At 43.0% G+C, this 19694-nt stretch overlaps 1 protein-coding gene across 1 annotated transcript in view; it reads right to left on the reverse strand.

The window, feature by feature from the left end:
- Window positions 1-7773: 7773 nt before the first annotated feature.
- Window positions 7774-19694, reverse strand: part of frmpd3 (FERM and PDZ domain containing 3) — a 272066-nt gene continuing 260145 nt past the window's right edge. Inside the window, exons 15-16 of the mRNA XM_047017778.1 lie at window positions 12340-13293; window positions 7774-11600 (exon numbers count right to left, since the gene is read on the reverse strand). Of these exons, the coding sequence (XP_046873734.1) occupies window positions 8746-11600; window positions 12340-13293 (3809 nt within the window). The 3' untranslated portion in view covers window positions 7774-8745. The remainder of the gene's footprint in view (window positions 11601-12339; window positions 13294-19694) is intronic.

Below are 19694 nucleotides of genomic sequence, written 5' to 3' on the forward strand. Positions count from 1 at the left end.
AATACAAACATGCCCGTCCCGTCTTCATCCAATGAAAACACTGCTGTCCTTGTTTTTGCCCTTTTCCTTTGTTGAATTTGTTTTTCAGCATTACGGGCGTATTCTTGGGTAGCATTTAAACGAGAAGTACGATGATCGACCATATGCTTAGGAACAAACTCTGAGATTTGAGGCAGACATCCTTTTAGGAACGCATTCTTTAACTGCTGTTCATAAGGCGAGTCATTTTGCATATCTTGAGGGAGTGGTACGCCACTATGATTATCAAATACCTCTTTTAATCGATGATAGTATTGATCTACATCTTCGTCGTCCTTCTGAACACACCTATTAACTTCCGTCCAATTGGGCCTAGCCCTAACGTCCTTGTATTCGGTCTAAAAGCGCTTGTGTTCGGACGACTAAAGCTGGATCCGCTGGGGCAAGAATATGTCCATTATCATCAGTCCCCCTCCAATCTCCACAAATCATACACCAATCAGTTCCAAGTATCTGTCTAACTGCTCTTTCTACTTCCAATCCATTAAGTCGATAGCTTTCAATCAATCCGTTAACCCCGGAAACAAATTCTGGTGCTTTAACTTTTGGATAAAGAACTCCTTCTGTGGCTCTCCGTACATCATCGGCTGTCCATGGTCTAAAAACATACATAGTTGGCTCGCCGTTATCTCCAGGGTTTGGATTGGGGATCATAGGGAAGGTGTCTAAATTCTCCCCTGCTTCTTCTCTGTCTAAAGGCAACAGTTTTGGCGCTACCCCATATATATGTTTTTGACCACCTCTAGTAGTAATGGTACCTGTCACGAGACGTGGACGCGAGGCTTGCATTAACATACGACCAAAGGGACTATGTTGCAAGTCTGGGTATAACGCGTTGGGTGTTGGGGCAGTATTATCAACCGACCCATCATGGTTATAGGCTGGGGTTGAAGTAGGGGCTGATGCGGAGGCATGTCAAGTTCTGCTCCGAGATTCCTATCTTGTCTATATGTTTCTGCATTTATATCCTCTGAATCATCTTCAATGATTTCCACATACTCTCCTTTATAACATGTACAACAATTACCCATGGTTAAATTCACAATAGGACCGCGGTTTTAACAATTATACAATTAGTCCTCGTCGACTAATTTTGTACTAGGCTATCTTTTACGTGCGCACAGAGTAATTTATTACCTGTAGCCTACTCACAGGCTGTGGACCGGCCCATTTACTTCAACAGCTTTCTACAGAACTTAGCAAAATAGGATACTAACGCTGCTTCCCAGTACCCTGGCGCCATATCTTAGTAAACGTGATTCCTGTGATTAGCCTGCACCATCTCACAACTTGGATCTGAATTAAGCAAATGTAGGTGATAGAACTGCACGTCTAATTGATCTTTAACTCAAAAATCGAGAGTCCAAATTCTGCATTTTACACTGAAAAGTCCTATCTTATGTTCACACATATATCTGAGTCCTGGTCGCCCAGGCCTTATCAACCAGCGGTTCGTTTGGAATAACACGTGTGTAAGGCACGTGTCTACCACCAGACCCAGATCTATCAAAACAAACACATCTCAGCAACAATACCCGCACAAATGTAGAACTCCACTCTCTAATGGCATTCAACCCCCTTTAGGCTACCATGTGTAAATTAAAATTCCCAATTCATCAGCAATATCACTTATTATGTCAATTTCAACCAATATACATTTACAGGTTACAGTTTTACAGGATCCATTGTGAGTTTAGTGCACGACCTCACAGCTGAGTTTTTCATCCGACTATATATTAACTAGTGATTAGTCTTTAACGACTTCACTGTGCTGAGTCTTCACTGAGTTCTTCTCAATTTAGAACATATTAGTATAAAATAAAACACAAATCTTGTTCTTACCTTGAAATCCAACGAGACTGTGCCTCAGACTATTCTTTTAATCTTGTCACCCTTTCCATTGTTCAGTGGGACCGGCCTTTAAGGAACAGCAATCGGCTGCAAGGACTTTTATTAGGAGTTTACAAACCCCTGCCGTGCACGGTTTCGGTCCCGACCCTGTACGGCGGAAAACGTTATTGAGATCCGGCTCGAAGGACCAATTTGTTAAGATAATTTCTCAAGTAATGCACAGAGTCGTCGGATTCAAAGAAAGTACAATAGTTTAATTCTTGCCAGCAAGGAGACAAAGTCTGATCGCAATACAAAGTTTGTCTGTTAGCATGTTGTGCTAGCTAGCTATTTAAGCACAAGCGCTCTTTACAGTCATTGGTAAAGACAAAGGCATGCTCTATGGCTCTTCTTCATTGGCTCCTTGCGTAGACCTGGTGCGCGTGTGTGCGTGCGTGTTTGAGTGTGTGCACCTTTTGACCCCTGTAAGCTTGACCACATGATTCACCCAACACAGATAAGGCCAGACATCTTTTATGGCCTCTCCAGTAAGAGAATGGTCAGCCCAGGTCACCTTGTTTACATATGCTTCATGTTACCCAAAGTCCAGATTTGGGGGTAGGCTTCTCTCTACACACAAGGAATGCTGAACACAGAATCATTCTTATACAGGATAAATGTGTTACATCTTCAATTTCTCCAACAGGGTGCTGAGGGTGCTGCAGCACCCCCTGACAGAACGACAATTTAAAAGGATATGACTTTACAATCCACCACCGTGGAATAGCCCCGCAGTAGCGGACTGGCCATCGGGAACACCGGGAAAAGAATAACGATGGAAACGAGGATAAGAAACGTAAGGGTGGGGCTGAAAAATAAAGAGAAAAAAAATACATCACTTTCACTAGACAAGGTTTTACCAATTAAAAAACAGCAAATATTATTTTACACAAGGCTCAAAAAACTATTTTGCGCTCAAATAAAGGCCAAAAAAGTTGGCCTTTAAGGATCGAACTCCCGAACTAGCCTCACATCAAACACAGACTATGCATGCATTAGCAGGCAGCTGTGGTGGCGTAGCTATACGGGGACTGGTATTGGTGGGCTGGTCTGGATAAAAGTCCAGGGCCTATTTTTACTGCCAGTCCGTCCCTGCCGCCTCGAAACATTACGCCACCCCCCTGATAAATTATGTTCCTGAGGCTATGAATTTATGTTGTTAATAAATAGGCTAACAATAAATTGTTGTTGTACCAGCAATCCAAGTTTTGTTTTTCACTGTAGAAATCTCAAATTTCATAATGATTTGCCAATGCAAGAGAGTACTTTTTTTCTCCACTTCAAGCACTGCTCACAGACAAATACAACATTACCCACATCACTCACCACATTTCCTGGTTGCTAAATTTCTTGGTGACAACCTTTCCTAACTTGAGCCCCAGGCGGTCGGCGATCTTTTGAGACAGTTCCGGATGCAAGTTACCGTTAAATACCTTGATGTTAGGGATTTTTTTTTTGCGTTTCAGTGCGTCATTAAACGAGGACATACTAAGGAGTTAGATTAGTTTCATAATTCAAACAAACAAACGCAACACGATTCAAACAAACTTAACACGATCCAAACAAATGTAACACGATTCATACAAACATAACACGATTCAAACAAACAAACGTAATACGATTCAAACAAACGTAACACGATTCACAAATGTATTTCGTGATACTCAAATGTAACGCGATTCACAAATAAATGACCCTATTACATTCGTTTGCAACCTGACAAACGCTTAGATTCAGAAATGCATTTTTTCTAAAAGATATCCTCTGCAGCCTATCAGATGTCTCCAATTTTAGCCAATCACCGGAGAATGTGTAATATGGGTAGACGAGCTCTGCGTTAGCCTAGGAAACACGGAAAATGACTAAACATGAATCCAGCCATTCTCAACCATATTCAATCACGTATGATCATCGGTTTAATAAGATTAACAAGCAACATTTCACCTACATGCTACCAGACGACATTGCTCTTGATCTGAAGGAGACGATGTCCGTCATTATGGCAGGTTGTTGAAGACCACATAGAAACGTTAATGTGATTGGCTAAAATTGGAAGAGACGATCTGATAGGCTGCAGAGGATATCTTTTAGAAAAAATGCATTTGTGAATCTAAGCGCGTCAGGAAAGTTCCAAAAATCCACACCACGAAAGCAGGGATTCACACGAACGAATGCAGGGATTTGTAACTTGTGTTTGTCAGGTTGCAAACGAATGTAATAGGATCATTTATTTGTGAATCGCGTTACATTTAATAATCACGAAATACATTTGTGAATCGTGTTACGTTTGTTTGAATCGTGTTACGTTTGTTTGTTTGAATCGTGTTATGTTTGTATGAATCGTGTTACGTTTGTTTGGATCGTGTTAAGTTTGTTTGAATCGTGTTGCGTTTGTTTGTTTGAATTATGAAACTAATCTAACTCCATAACATACAGTGCCGTCTAATAGCGCTGATCCATGCACAAACAATTCTGTTCAGGGAAACTGTTGGGAATCGATCGTTAGTTGGTAAATGCTGTCATAGAGGTAAATGTGTTTCCTCCATATCAATAGTGATGTTACGCTCGAGACCGTGCTCACGAAGCTGTATCGACCTTTCGAAACAATTGGTACCGATACAAACGTGTCGAGCGTGGCTTCAAATGGGCAAAAACCACGTTATTAGAGTCGAAGTCGAAGAACACGAGCAGCTGAGACAAACAGCGTTTTATTCAAACGCTTAAAAGACATCAGAAATCACTAATATTCGTAGGATATAAAGAGGGGACATAGGCCTATTTACGGACGCTATAGAATACATTCATTGACAGAGCCAGATAGTGATGGGAAGTTTGGTTCATTTTATTGATTTGGTTCTTTGAATCTCGTTCAGTAAAATGAACAAATCTTTTTTCGAGGGGGGGCGGGGGTTATACGTCCACTGCAAACACGTATGATATTCTCATGAAGGTTAGTGCATGACATGTACACTAGCAGATACTATTTCAAAAGAAATTCCTGCATTACCATAATGTATCATGAGTTTGTATGATCTGGTAATTATCATAACATAATTTGGTAATAATTGGCAACTCCCTTTTTGAGAGACCCAGTTGACCAAGGAGATATATTCTAGTTCAATTAGCTTTCCATACCAATAGACTTCTTCGCAATAGCCAAGATCCTTTATTTCACACAGATGAGTTCTTGTTTGAGCGATATCGATTCAGCCGAAATTGACTCATTTATTTGCAAGACCTTATCGGGCCGTAGCCTTCAAATATCACACGCCGCAGCAAGCTTTATGCTTTATGAGCTTATGCTGCTGTATTTGAATATGTAACACTGAGTTTTAAGAAATGTCTTGTCTGTTGTGCCTGTGCTTTTTATGCTTCACTGTGGGAGAGTGCGAAACGTCATATCGATTCCTTTTTATGTCTTGACGTGAAGAAATTGACAATAAAGCTACTTGAAACTTTTACTGTGCTTCAGACTCTGCATAGCCTTGAGGCTTTTTGCGTCGGGTACATTTTTATAGGCCTACAGAAAACATTGGCAAAGCCGCAGCATGCGTTGCTGTAAGAAAAGTGTTAACCAGCTGATGAATCAATTCATCATTTTCCCTGGCCATGTCCCAGTCAATGAAATCAAAGATTGATTTACACATAGACCTACATGCATATGCATACCTATATAGTACATGATATAAGCGCTTCAAGTAGGCCTACATATATCCTCCTAAGTGTCTATGAATTCGTATCAATTAGATACTCTTTGGCCTTGTTTTTATACTTGTTCTGAAAGAGTTTATCATTATTTTCGCTAGCAAGATCTCATTCGATGATTAATTTCCATTAAGCCTACTGCCAGCAGGCACATTTAAAGAAATGTGATCTGATTGATTGGGGTAATCAGGCACTTAAGATGAGCCTATTTTACCAAATCACGCATTTAGCTCATCGGCAATTTTTTGCCAAGCTGCCCGTCTTGCTCTGGCAGCGGTGGCGGTGTTTGACTTAGCCATGATAATATGCTTATTGTCTTTGTAGATACTCATTGTAATAGTTTGCTCGAATGGCGAGAATATCACCGCTCTCTCTTTCGTCTTTCGACATGCTCGTGCGCTTGCCCTGATGAGTTTAGCCTGATTGAAATTAACTACATGATTTGGGTGCGGATCAGCCGTCGACGATCCGATATTTGCGGTTATCAGTTAGCTCGCTAATGTTAACGGGCTTATGGGACAATTGATTAACTTAGCTTCAACCCTTACGACGAACGGGCCTCAGGCTGGATGTATGCTGTATCAGATTTTGTTGTGACACCGTAAATATATGCAGCCTATTTGAGTGAGGATATAGCTGAATTTTTGTGTAGACTATTTTTCCTCAAACAGTTGGATCAGGATCATTTACATTTTGTTTACCCATTCCAGCTCATAAACCGGTGCCCTCCATGTGCTTACACTAGTGCCATTTTGTCTAATATATTGAATTCACTTTATTGGTCTTTAAACATTAATTACTTTGTTGGCAGAGAGATAACCACAGCGAAGACAAGATTATTGACACCTAAAAAAATAAACAAAAAAGTGTACATTAAACATCAATCAAGGTAGACCATGAATGGGTCCTCCATTATGCAAATAGTAAACACAGGCAGTTTAGTTAAAGCATTGTAACAAAGATAAAATAAATCTTAAAATAAATATAAATAAATATGTATACCATAATGTTGAGAAAGAAACATTTTTAGGTCTTCATGACAAACTTTAGCCTGTAAATATATGATATAAAAATAAACAGGTCCCATGCTTTATATTGTACTCATACTCTTTAAAATATATGCTTTTACTATTAGTCTCTGTTACATTACTAAGTAATACAATACAGATGTCTTTTCTCTTTTATTTTACAAAATAGTGATGAACGTTGCATCACAAGTATTGGATATTTCAATTGTAGCTCAGGCTCACATGGAACTCTACTTATTCCAATCTAATCTTACAGTAGCCTACTTAAAACAAATATATAAGGAGTCACCATTGCAAAATATGAGAAGCCTCTCTTACGTGAGTAGTTATAGGGGAAGGTTCCCTCTCACTTTTAGGAATTTATTCTGTATATTTCACTCCCACTGAGGGTAGCTTGGTAAGTCTGTGTCTTTCACTGTAAGTCGAGGCAGAAGGGAGACAGCTAGCAACGACATAAGAATGGTAGAACTATGCAACAAAACCCAAAAATGGCCAGCTCCTTTACATTACAGATATGTAAAGGGGCTGGCCATTAACTTGAGGACTGATCTAACATGATTTTGAATGAATCATGATGAAAAAATTATGAGACAAAAATAACTAATGACACAATAAGCACACGTGCTAGCTTTATTAAAATACATAGAAAACTACTTTGTGGGTTTCTGTGAGGGTGTTTCTTTCATATCTCCTTAATTGCACATTGAATAACAGCACATATATAAAGCAATTTGATTATACGTAGATATACATTATACGCATAGCCGCAGGAACTTATTTTATCAGCGGATTGCTGGGGGGGGGGGGGGGGGGCTGAATGTTGCGGGGGGGTGCCGCGGTGATGGATTTTCAAGTCGTATAATTTTAAATTCTCGTGCTGTCAGCAGGGGGTGCTGCAGCACCCTCAGCACCCCTAGTTCCCGCGGTCATTCGTATACATAAATACAGCTCTGGAAAGAATTAAGAAACCACTGTAACTTTTTCGTTCCTTTCCAAATAATTAGAAAAGGAAAGTTTTGAGTGAGGAACAGAAGGGTTCAACTTGCAGTGGCCTCTTAAATTGAACCCTTCTGTTCCTCACTCCAAAAATTGAAAGGAAAGAAAAAGGTGCAGTGGTCTCTTAATTCTTTCCAGAACTGTATATGCTGTATACATATTGATAGATTTCTGATTCTAAAACCCACATTTATGAAACAAGGTTTTATGACATGATAGCGAGGAACCCCTCTAGCCATGGAGTCTCAGGTGTGGTGGAGGAAATTATCAGCAGCAGTAACTTATATGCAACATAATGGAATATAAAACCATTTTCACCATTTGGTTCGCCATAAACCAAGGGCAGGGGCGTAGGTTTGTTTTCAAACATAAGAGGGGCAGCTTTTTTTGGAACTGATGTGGCCGTAAAATATAATTTTCTTTTAAAACGTGAGGGCGACAGATTTTCAAAACGTTTTCACACACAATGAAACCTGTGCCCCTGACCAAGGAGAACTCCATTTAGTGTCACAATAGTATAAATTGTAAACTAACTAGCAAACACATGACCTACTAACCCACTGAAGCTTGAGGTGGTACCCAATTAACATATTTGCTGCTTAAAAAAATTCTCATAGTAGATTTGAGCACATCATCATTTATGTCTGACAGTAAGTATAGATATACTCTTTATAATTTTCATCAATATATATTCTAAATATTACTCTCATCTGTGGGTTCCCACAAACTATACCATTTCTCAAAAAGATAAAACGTAATGGTACAGTACATATGAAAAATGACAAAGCCGTATGAAAGTCAATGTTCTGGCATCCACTGCTCCTTAAGTTTTGCTGTCTCACCATTTCTATGCTATGGTGATAATACTGGTCCATAAGCTCCATAAATATCCACTACAGGTTGCCACATCCCTTGTAAACATGGAATGGAGCAGTTGCATTGCAATATTTTCTGTAGGTCATTGCACTTCCTATAAAAAATGTAAACAATAAATACGTTATTGATTAGGTGAGCACCTGTCTTGGCTTACCATATACTGCAACATATTATAGCTGTTACTAACTACCAACTCCTACGGTTAAGGTATTTACTGGATGGGCAAGGTTTTAATTGGGCGGGTTAGAGAGCTCATATTTGTGGTAGAAGTACGGACTTGAGGGCTGACACTCTTGGTGGGCAGGCTGCTAGAAGTTCCCATGGACTCCTCTGCTGCACGTAAGAGTAGAGTGTAGTTTATGGCCACCTCCTCCACTTTCCGGAGCAGCTGCAGCCGCTGCGCCTCAGAACGCAACCCTCCCACCAATTTTATAAAGGTCTGAGTGAGGTCACACAGGACTTGGAAACTAGCAGTAACAGCGCTCAGCATCCTCGAGGGGCTCTTCTCCACGCTTGCCACATGACGGCACGATGCCCGTAACTCCTTGAAGCGTACTGCCAGCTCTTGCTTGTACTCGCCAATACGAGATGGCTGGATGCGGTTGTCCACTTCCACTTGGGGGCTGTTGGCGCACTGGCGTAGGATGGAGAGCAGCTCGTTTGCATCCAGCTGGGCATTGAGGAAGCCATCGGGCAGGGTGAAGTCCTTCCCCTGCAGTGCCTCCACCCTTGCCAAACTACTCTCCAGAGTTCCACAAGCCCTCAGGTCTATATCCTGAGTCTGGGGCTCCTCCTCCTCCTCTTCTGCCTCATCCCCACTGCAATCCTCTGCATTAAGCACTTGCAAGGTCTTGCTTACCACAGGCAGGGTGCCAGAATCCATCTGCATACCTGGCAGTACCTTAAGAGGGATGGAGTAGGACAGCTCATCCTTCTCACTGCTCTCATCTGCCGCTTCACACTTCCTGTAGCAGAAGCAGAAGGAACAGCATTTCTCCCGATCATCGTTGTCCTCGCATGGTATGTTCAGAAGCACCTCCGTGCCCCCCTCTCCTTCTCTCCCTCTCAGTGTCTCTTCTCCTTGTATGAAGAACACCCCCTTCTTTCCCTTACCATCTACCTGCTGGGACTGAGTGTGGACTGGTTGTACAGGAGTGGGAAGCCTCAATCCTCCCATGGCCCTAACTCTCTCCATCTCTTTCTCCAGGCTTTTGATTTTGGGTTTCACCTCTGCATAAAGTGGCATGCTCTCACTGTTTTCAACTTCTCCAATGCTATATCTCCTCTTGAGCTTTGTGTACTGGGGGGCTCCTATGCACTCTGAGCGAGAAGAGCACGTCGGCAGACAAGAGGCCTGCTCCCCTCGAAGCTCCCTGGACTCTAGGCTAGTGGAGCGGATGCGAGTGGTCTTTATCTCTAGGGTCTGGTGTTTTCTCGAGGCGCCAAGGATGTCAGGGGATTTGGTGACAGCTTGAGGAATTTGGGAGATGTTCCTCTCCCTGCCCCGGAGTTGCTGAGGTTCTGCAGTGGAGCCTACTGGGGTGTCAGGGAGGCGCATGCCTCGACACAACCTTTTACAATCACAGCTGCGTCGCTGCTCCCTAGAGATGCCAGGGGCCTTCAGGACTGGACTTGTACGGAGCTGGCATGCGCAAGGGATCCCAGAGGCGACTGGAGATGAGCCCTGGGGCAAATACTCTCCTTGGGAAGACTTTGGCTTTAGCAGCTCCTCAAGGAACTCCAGCTCATATTGCCGAACCTTCTGAAGCTGGGCCCGCCGTTCATCTGTCTCCCTTCGCATCCTTGCTGGAAAGGTAGACGAAAGCAAATTCCTAAAGCTTAGGAACGGGGCACTACGCTGGGCTTTTCCCTTACCCCCATCTTGCTTCTTAGTGTTAGCGGCAGGGAGGGTGGACACCTTATCTTCTGAATGGCTGGCGTGGATGGGATCCACCAGGAGGGGTAATGACTTGGGAGTGCATTTCTGCTGCTCGGTGGGAGCTTTATTCTGAGAGCTTTCTGCCTTGTTTTCTGCTGCTTCCTTTTTATCTGTTTTCTGAGACAAATGGGGGGAGTGCTTGGTTTGAACTTGAGGGCTGGCATTCGCCAGAGTGGGGTCAAGTATATCTGCTCTCACTGCGTTCTCTTTACTGCCAGCCAGTTGCAACCCCTTGGCTCTTAGACACTCATCATCGGTGGGGGAAGATGAATGAAACAAGATCACTTTCTGGGTCTGAGGTTCCTTTAATCTGAGTTGGGAACCCGGTTCCGCAAGCACAGGGCATGTGCAGAACAGGTCTTCTACTGGAAGTAGGTCTTTGGAGCTGGGAGGCTTTGTGGTCTCAGTAGAGGCAGATTCGGCATCTTGGCACATGTTTGTGGGGCAAATCTTGGCAGAGGATGTTCTGTCCACAGACAGGATGATAGGTAAGGCTTGGCTGGTGGGATCAGGCCCAAGAGGTGCCGGTGTTTTTCCCCGGGCTCCTACAGCAGAGAGATTTAGACTCAGTTTCCCCCCTGCAGAAAATGACAACTTCTGCTTTTTAATTATTGGTAGGGTCTGAGCCTTGGCTGGGTCTAATGCCTTCAGCCCCCCAAGTAACTTAATAGGAGGGTTAGGGCTGCTGACTTTGCTGGGCTCTGGCTTGGCTTTCTGATCTGTCTTCTGCATGCCTGATGCTGGTTCTAGACTTGTCTTGAGACCTTCCTGGTCTGATGCCAGATTACCCTGGGCCGTGGCTGTTTCCTGCTCAAGGCTGGTCTTCAGGGGAACCGTTTTTCTGAGGATCACCTCTTTAGCGGGGCAGCCAGCACGGATCTGTCCCATGGAGAAAGCACCGCCTCCTAGTGTTTGGGTGGTGCAGCTGGGGATTGCAAGAGGGAAGTCTCGCCTAGAGAAGATGCGCTCCTTGTTGTGGGACATGTGGTGGGCCAGCAAGTAGGCCTGATTCTGATGCTGCTTCATAGCTGACACCATCTCTGATACATCCGTCAGCTCGGATGAGTTGGTCTCATGGCCAGAGTCCAGTGATGACTCAGGTGTGATGGCTGCCAACACAATGAGACCTGCACAGAAAGGAAATACAGACTACAATCAGGGTCACCAGGGAGAAGCCACATAATGCACACAAAGTTGGGTAAATTAAGCAATAAAATTGTATTTACACATGACTGACTAACAAGTTTGTCACACTGGTTTTTCCAAAATGCGAAATAGCTTTTTTCTTTAATCCTTTGGTTATTCACCAAATGTTAATTTTTCTCAAGACTTGATTGCAGAAATATGAGTTTACCACACACTTCTGAAAACCATTCAACTTTCAGTAGGAGGGACCATGTTCAATTTTGATTTTAGTCTTTATTTTTATGAAAGTATGAAAATAAATGGCTTTCCCCACATTGAAATATATTATACGTTTTTCAGAAGCATGTTCAACACAAAGATGAGATTTTTCTCATTTCTTATGGAAAAAAGGATTGGGACTTTATGTTTCAGATCTAGAAGAAACATAGCCTCTCTTCAAAACAATATAATAACAAAACTTCAGCTCTGTATTACAAATGACAGCTGTTAAGTTATACATATATACAAGTTCTCACAAACAATGGTAAAAAATCACAATTATATTTCAGATTTAAGAGAAATATTTCTATATGAAAGGATGTATTTGATATAGTGGCAACTCGACTATGACCAACTGAACATTTATAGTAAAGACTATATTTATCTGCTTATCTAGGACTCAGACTAAACTAGCCCTTCTCTGTGAGAGACCTGAATCCTGACATGACGAAGTGGGTTGACCTGCGGTCTGGGCGGGCTGTTGATGGTGGTGAGGATAGTCCTCCGAGGCAGCGAGGGCTTCCAGAGCCTGCAGGGTGGACACAAGAGCATCATCCAGCTCCTGAGCGTGGTCTCGGACTGTCCTGGTTGTCACGTTGTCTATCAATGTCACCGGCACTTCCTGCTGTGGCTGTTTGCAGGCTTGTTGCATCTGTGAGATCTGTGCCCCCTTTGCCACTTGGCCAGTGGCGGCCACAGATGGGCCGTTAGTAGAGGCAGTTCCGATCTTTTTCCCTCGTTTGGCGTCATCTTCATCCGAACTGTTGTCTCTAAAGCCAGGAGGCGGGGCCGCGATGGCAGGTGGTGGAGGCTGTAGCTTCTCTTCATCATTTGCCTCCTCCTCATCCTCTGCCTCGTTTCCACCAGGGGGTGGTAAAGCCATTAGGTCTACAGCCCCCCCTCCATCACGGGAAGCACAGGTGCTGGAGCAGTGTTTCCTCGAGCCACCACTACCGATCATGGTCATGTCCTCCAACTTCAACCGTGCCTTGCAGGAGTCACAGAAGAATCGTGTTGCCTTCTGGGATTGGCTAAGCGTGTGAGCCCGGGTTCTAAATCCAACATTTTCCACTGTGGGACTCTCTGGGCCTTCTGCAATCGCCTCTGTACTCTTAAGGGTCGGATCTGACTTGGTTCGTGGCCGTCCTGGTAGAGAAGGAGGATTTTGGGAAATTAGGTTCTGGTTGATGTCAAGTTCGGTCTTGGTCTGTATCTGCAGCTCTTGGAGCTGCTGATGCTCTCGCAGATGGATGTGGCAGAGGCCAAGGTGTTCGGGCTCCACAGGGGCCACAACTCTCTGCGACCCCCCTGCATCTCTATGATGGACGTCCCGCTCCTCCAGGCGCCGACCGCCACTGGATGAGGAGCCAGACAATGCACCAGAGCGAGGGTGGGCATGGTGGGAGCTTCTGTAATCTGAGGACAGAATGGTCAGAGCAGTTGAGAGGTTGACAGTCGCATGTGGTGGTGGTTGGAGTGACGTTCTGCATTGTAGAGCAAAACAGAGCATGGCGGTTGATAGCCACATAAAGAAAAGTACTTTCAGAGAGATGAATGCTGAAAGCTAAAGTTTAGATGACGAGGAGGGAGAAGAACGACAGCAGAGAAACTATGGGATGCATTTCCATGGTTACAGTTGTTATTGTTTGTGGTCCAGGTATGGATGCAAATGCAGCAGACACTTAGTCCAGGTACAGATTGAGCAGAGTAGACAGAGAGAAGCTGCACTAAAATGGCTTGCATGCGATGTATCAAAGTTTGGGCAGGCTAAGAGGACTTAATGTCAGATGTCTATAAAGTACCCACTGTAGCCTCACAATACTTATCAACATTAGTATGACAATAAACACCAATATAAATGTTTATGATGTAGCCAAAGCAAACAGAATTACATTTCTAAACACCATTTGAATACTTGGTAACACTTCACAATAAGGGTGCATTAATTAGCATTCATTAATGCATTAACTAATGCATGAATCATCATCAGTTAATACATAACCCGGAAAGTACTTAATGATGCACTGATCATGAACACATCATTTGGTAATAGGGAGTCACATATGATTTACTATTAATTAAATCTGGAATCATGTATCAATTCCTATTGACATTAACACATTAACTGATAGGTGAGTTAACTACTTTGGTTAATCGTGCAAACTATGAATGCTAGTTAACTGTGTGAACCCTGAGTTAACAGGGTAAACTAATGGTAATACCTTAATTCATGTGTTAATTACAACAATGGCAGCATCCATGGATTGAGACGGTAGGCTACTTAATAATTTGTTAATAGTAATGTGCCTCCTCAAGTAAAGTCATAACATGAGATACATTCACTAATCATTAACTAATTATTCACTCAACAAATACTTACTGTTTTTTCAGAGAGACAACTTTTAAATAAACTCTATTATGAGTTGGAATCCTGCATTACAGTCAAAATTACTTTTTGACGAATGGATGACTACCTACCGTTTGCAAAACGTTTTGTTTCACTCGAACAACACATGCAAGGCCACCTTTCTAAGAAGAAGTCCACTCGAAGTATCGACCAGATCTTCTGTAGAAAATGCCTGGTTGCAACAGATACTGGACCGATTCATGACGGTGAACTTCTATCTTCGAATGTTAACTTTCCACTATCCCCTAAGCTCAGCATTATACATCAACTTAAAAATGGTAAAAGCTAACAGAGAATAATTTAGCATTTGAACGGTAAAGGAAAACTACGTGGAGCTGACTGACCTCACTCATACAAACTTAACAATGCTTTTTTACCCATTATAGTTATACCTAGACTAGCTAGCTAGTCAGCCAGCTGACAGGCTGAGGTGATTATTGAAATGATCAAAAGCAGTATGTACTAAAATGAATGTGGCTAGCAATTTCGCCAAGCAAAAAAACTGAAATAAGTTGCTGCAGTTTGTCTTTAAACTACAGTTCAAAAATCCGCGATGGGACTGAACTGAACCCTCCGTAGGTTCAGCTACTTTTTATAGAACAAAATCGCTGTCAATCAAAAGGAGATGCAGTCTTTCGACAGACCCTCCCATCTTCACGCAGAAGCCCAGGGTCCAGGCCAGCCCACTCCTCCATTCACCCCCAAGACGCTGAGCGTCCATGGCGGGACATAATCGCTGCATTTATCCAATGAGCGTATAGTTTTGAAAAATCTCTTCAAAGGAGCGTCATGAAGTCTATTGAAGCTGGGCTTCAACAGGGAAATGCACTGTGACGCTACGGGAATGTATGAGAAGGAAATTTGTCAGTTGACCTGCTACTATACGCAGCTGATTCTGAACTAATTCGTCTTCGAGATGAACATGTTCTTTAACACTTTTTTAAAACAATTTTAACACAATAGTAAATATTTGACCATACATTTTTTTTGATATTTTAGGGTAAGATGAGCTTCCTTTTCAGTCTGAAAGAAATCGCCACTGGTGGAAAGTTAACATTTGAAGTTCACCGTCATGAATCGGTCCAGAATCAAGGATCTGTTGCAGCCAGGCATTTTCTAATGAAGATTTGATCGATACTTGGAGTGGACTTCTTCTTAGAAAGGTGGCCTTGCATGTGTTGTTCGAGTGAAATAAAACGTTTCGCAAACGGCATGGTAGTCATCCATTCGTCAAAAAGTAATTTAGACTGTAATGCAGGATTCCAACTCTTAATAGAGTTTATTTAAATGTTGTCTCTCTGAAAAAACAGTAGCCAGTATTTGTTGAGTGAACAATTAATTAATGATTAGTGAATGTATCTCATGTTATGACTTTACTTGAGAAGGCACATTACTATTAACCATGGGCGTCACTGCAATGTAACTTGAAAAAACAAAACACTTAAAAAGAAAAGTCGTTTAGACCCCCCCACTTTTGCAATCAAAATATTAGTGCATGACTGGTCTACTATAGCCTGGCTGCCAGCCCAACTTCTCCCCGCCCAAAAGAAATTTGTTCGGGAATTGGGTCTGGAGGGTCTCGTATTGGGGACCAACTACAGAAAACCAGAATCTGGGCGAACCAATGAAATTGCCAGGGCGGGCTTTATACGATGATGGACAGATGATCAACAGTAACGTAATCACCCACGTCACAAAAGAGCGCTTAAATTGAATTTGTTTTGAACAAACATGGCTACCTCTGGAGATCTGGGATGTTGTGATTCTGCCATCGAGTCTGTTTTAGAAGACATCGACAGCGCATTAATTTTGAAAGAGGAACAGAGAGACGCAATCAAGGCATTTGTCGATGGAAAATATGTTTTTGCCGTCCTTCCTACGGGATTCGGTAAAAGTTTAATTTATCAGCTGGCCCGGATGGAGTTGTAATCCTAAACGGAGAACTTCGTATATGCATTGCCCTTTATTGTTTCGCTCAAAAAGGTTGACCGTGTGAACAAGTACTCTCCCTACCCTTAAATTAATTTTACAACACCGGCAAAAATCGTTTGTATTCATTCTTCAAGCATACTTCAAGTCTGTAGTTCTGTTGACAACAACTATGCGGTGCTTAACATACGTCACATACTCTGTTGCTCTGATTGGTTGTAGATCTATCCAATTGAGCGAAGAGGCATTTGTTTTCCAGGCTCGTTTGAAACACGCCCTGTAGTGAAAGCCCAACGGAGAGTTCTCAGACTCATATTCTGACTAGAATTATGAGTATGACAACGTCAGGCTAGGTCTACTAGTCCAGCGATCTTTCCATTGCTTCACAATCAAATCCGTTCCACTTTATCAGTAGGGTAAAGATACCCAATAGCAATAGAATTCCACTCCACGTTTTTTAGACAAACGGCATCACGCACGCAGATTCAACTCCCATACTCTTTGATCGACGCATCGCGCTTGCAGCTAGCAAGACATAACTGTTCCACAGACGAGATGGATATAAGGAGGTTTTTTTCGAGGAAGAGGAAAGTAAGTCAGAGTTGCCCAAGTTTTCCCTTCAGTGGCCAAAGCACCCTTATGAGACATTCTCTGACTATACTAGGATTAGTTAGCGTTAAGTCACAAAGATCCTTCTGCAAACATTAGGATTATAGCTAGCTAGATAAGCAAGCTTTTTACCTCCATCTAGCACTAGGCAATAGCATACTGTATTTACCCATTACAAGTGGAACAGCATTTGTTGATTTCTTAATCTGGGTCTGAAATATGTTGTGCTTTTGGCCGTGTTCAGACCTAGGTGTCTGTTTCAGGCAGAGCTAATCTGGAGTTAACCTTAGCTAACATGCTAGTTTTAACGACTGGAAAAGGAAGAAAGAAAAACCCTTTATTTCAGAATTGTCTTCCAAATTTAACAAGGTTGCTCAACTTGTAATTTTGGCAATTCGTAGCATTTCATTACTACACGTTAGTCTGTAACATGAAGGCAAAACTGATTCAACCAGTAAAACCATATATCCTTTGGAAGCTTATACCCTCAGGATGTTATCTAATGAGACAAGAGACACGTCCTTCTCTCCATATTAGTATGCTGCCCATGCATAATAAATTCGGTATTGGTAAATGGAGTATATGGCTGATACTTTTTGGGGCTGTGCCATTTAGGGAAACGGATTCAACCACCTAACCCATGTATTTTCTGAAAGCTTACATCCTAAGGATGTGATCTGTTGAAAAGATTACAGGGTTGAACACACATTTGACCATTTCTGAACTGTCCAGTCATGCTTTGGGGAATGCAAATGTTTTATGTAGCCTACATAATTATAAGGCTTCTAAACCTATACCAATTGTGAATTTGATACGCTGATAACATGATTTACATCTCAGAAATCTTTATATGAACAATCTACATTAAGCTTATGTCAATTATCAGGAATTATTAGGAAAGAATGCTCTATGCATCTCCAGGGTTTTTCCTACATAAAGACAATTTTGGCGCGCGCCAAAGCCGTTTTCCCAAGCGCCAATGACAAATCCCGAGTGCCAAAGGCAAAAAAACCTGTGTTCATCACGCATGCAATGCATGTCAGCGAATATGTTCTCAATAGTATGTTTCAAGTAGGCTACAGCCGAACCCTCGTTCTGTTTTGATCAATAATCAAGTTGATAAGCGTGTGCAGTGTTTCCCACAGATTAGAAATCTAATTGTGGCGGGGAGGGGTGGGGGTTGTCAGACCGGGGGGGGGGGGGTCGTAATAATTCCTTCGTTAATAATTCGTTACACAGTTAATTTGTTAATAATTTGGTACATTAAATATTAATCCAAAATGATTCACACCTTCACAAATTAACAACAACTAACATATCATTTCTGCATTATGCATGTAGCAACGCTAGTGCTAAACAACTATTTAACTGGTCGGCTCCATGACGCCGAGTAAGTAGCTAGCTCTTGAGACTTCTCACCAAAAGAACGAAGGGGAAACTTTGAGTACTGTAAGTCGCTCTGGATAAGAGCGTCTGCTAAATGACTAAATGTAAATGTGAGTAAGGTACCTAGTGAAAAGTAGCCTCAACTTTCCTCGACTTTTAGCTACGGCACTAATGCTGAAGGCTCGCTGATATAGCTGTCGGTCTTACTAGAATGGCATAATTATGCATTGTTGCTAACGTGTGCTGACGTTGTGACTGTGTGCATATGTGGGAAAGACGCATCAGTGACAGAGAGACGGAGGGAGAGCAGGGGAAAGGAAATGCAGCTGAACGAATTTGCTGCGTGTTTTAACCTAAATAGCGATAAAACTTTTTTTTATTATCGCTCCGACACATCCAAATGTCCACCACACGGGACAAGGTCCGCCAGGTCCACAGTGGATTTCATGCCATGGCTGGGATCCCCTGGGTAATCGGTGTCGTCGATGGCACACTGATCCCAATCCACAATCCCTCCCTGGTGGATCCGTGCTGGATTGGGAGGAAACATTACGCTGCCATCAACACCCAGGTGGCAGTGGACCACGATGGCCTCATCACGGACATCGTTGCCAGGTGGCCAGGAGGCACACACGACAGCTTCGTGTGGGCCAAATCAGCTGTGGCTGAGGCTGGCAGAGGAGAGTTCGGCAGGAGCATCTTCCTCGGGGACAGTGGCTACCCTCTCCGGAGTTACCTCGTGACACCGATGATCAACCCAGCAACACCACAGGAGGAGAGGTTCAATGAGGCCCACACACACACCAGGACCCAAATTGAACGGGTGTTTGGCAGGTGGAAGAGTCATTTCCGATGTATCCATCGTTTGTCGGGGGGGCTGCGCTTGTCACCTGCAAAATGTTGCCGCCTGATTGTTGTCACAGCCATGCTGCACAACAAAGCAGTGCGCGTTGGAGCAGATGAGCCGCCTCCTGAGGATGAAGAGGGGGAATCATCAGAAGATGAAGCCCCCAACCTCGCCCCCCGCGAATCCCGAGCAGCACTCCACCAAGCTGGTGTCCAGACCAGAGAGGAGCTTGTCAATCTCTTTTGATGTCTATCAGCCCCTTTCGCCGTCACCACCAGTCACCAAGCACAGATATCAGTACCACCCTACTCCCAACAATAAACCCACTACCACTACCATCACACAACCCATTTAAACTATCATAGGGCTCAAGGCCGTAGCCATGGAGTCAACATTGGGGAGTACGAATTACATTTTTTATGATAATTTCGGACAGCGTACGTGGTTGCCTGTCGTAGCGTAGCACATTTATATTTTTATATCAATATATTGGTGGGGACATTTTGACCAGATTTGAATATTGGGGGGGATGTGTATTATGATTACGGCCTTGGGACCACACGGTGTTGTGTGTGTGATTCGTACGCTGATAAAGTGGTGGGTGATCGATTTTCCTGGCATCGATTGATTTAGTTTCAA

The sequence above is a fragment of the Hypomesus transpacificus genome, unplaced genomic scaffold, assembly GCF_021917145.1.
Source record: "Hypomesus transpacificus isolate Combined female unplaced genomic scaffold, fHypTra1 scaffold_64, whole genome shotgun sequence".
Taxonomy (NCBI): Eukaryota; Metazoa; Chordata; class Actinopteri; order Osmeriformes; family Osmeridae; genus Hypomesus; species Hypomesus transpacificus.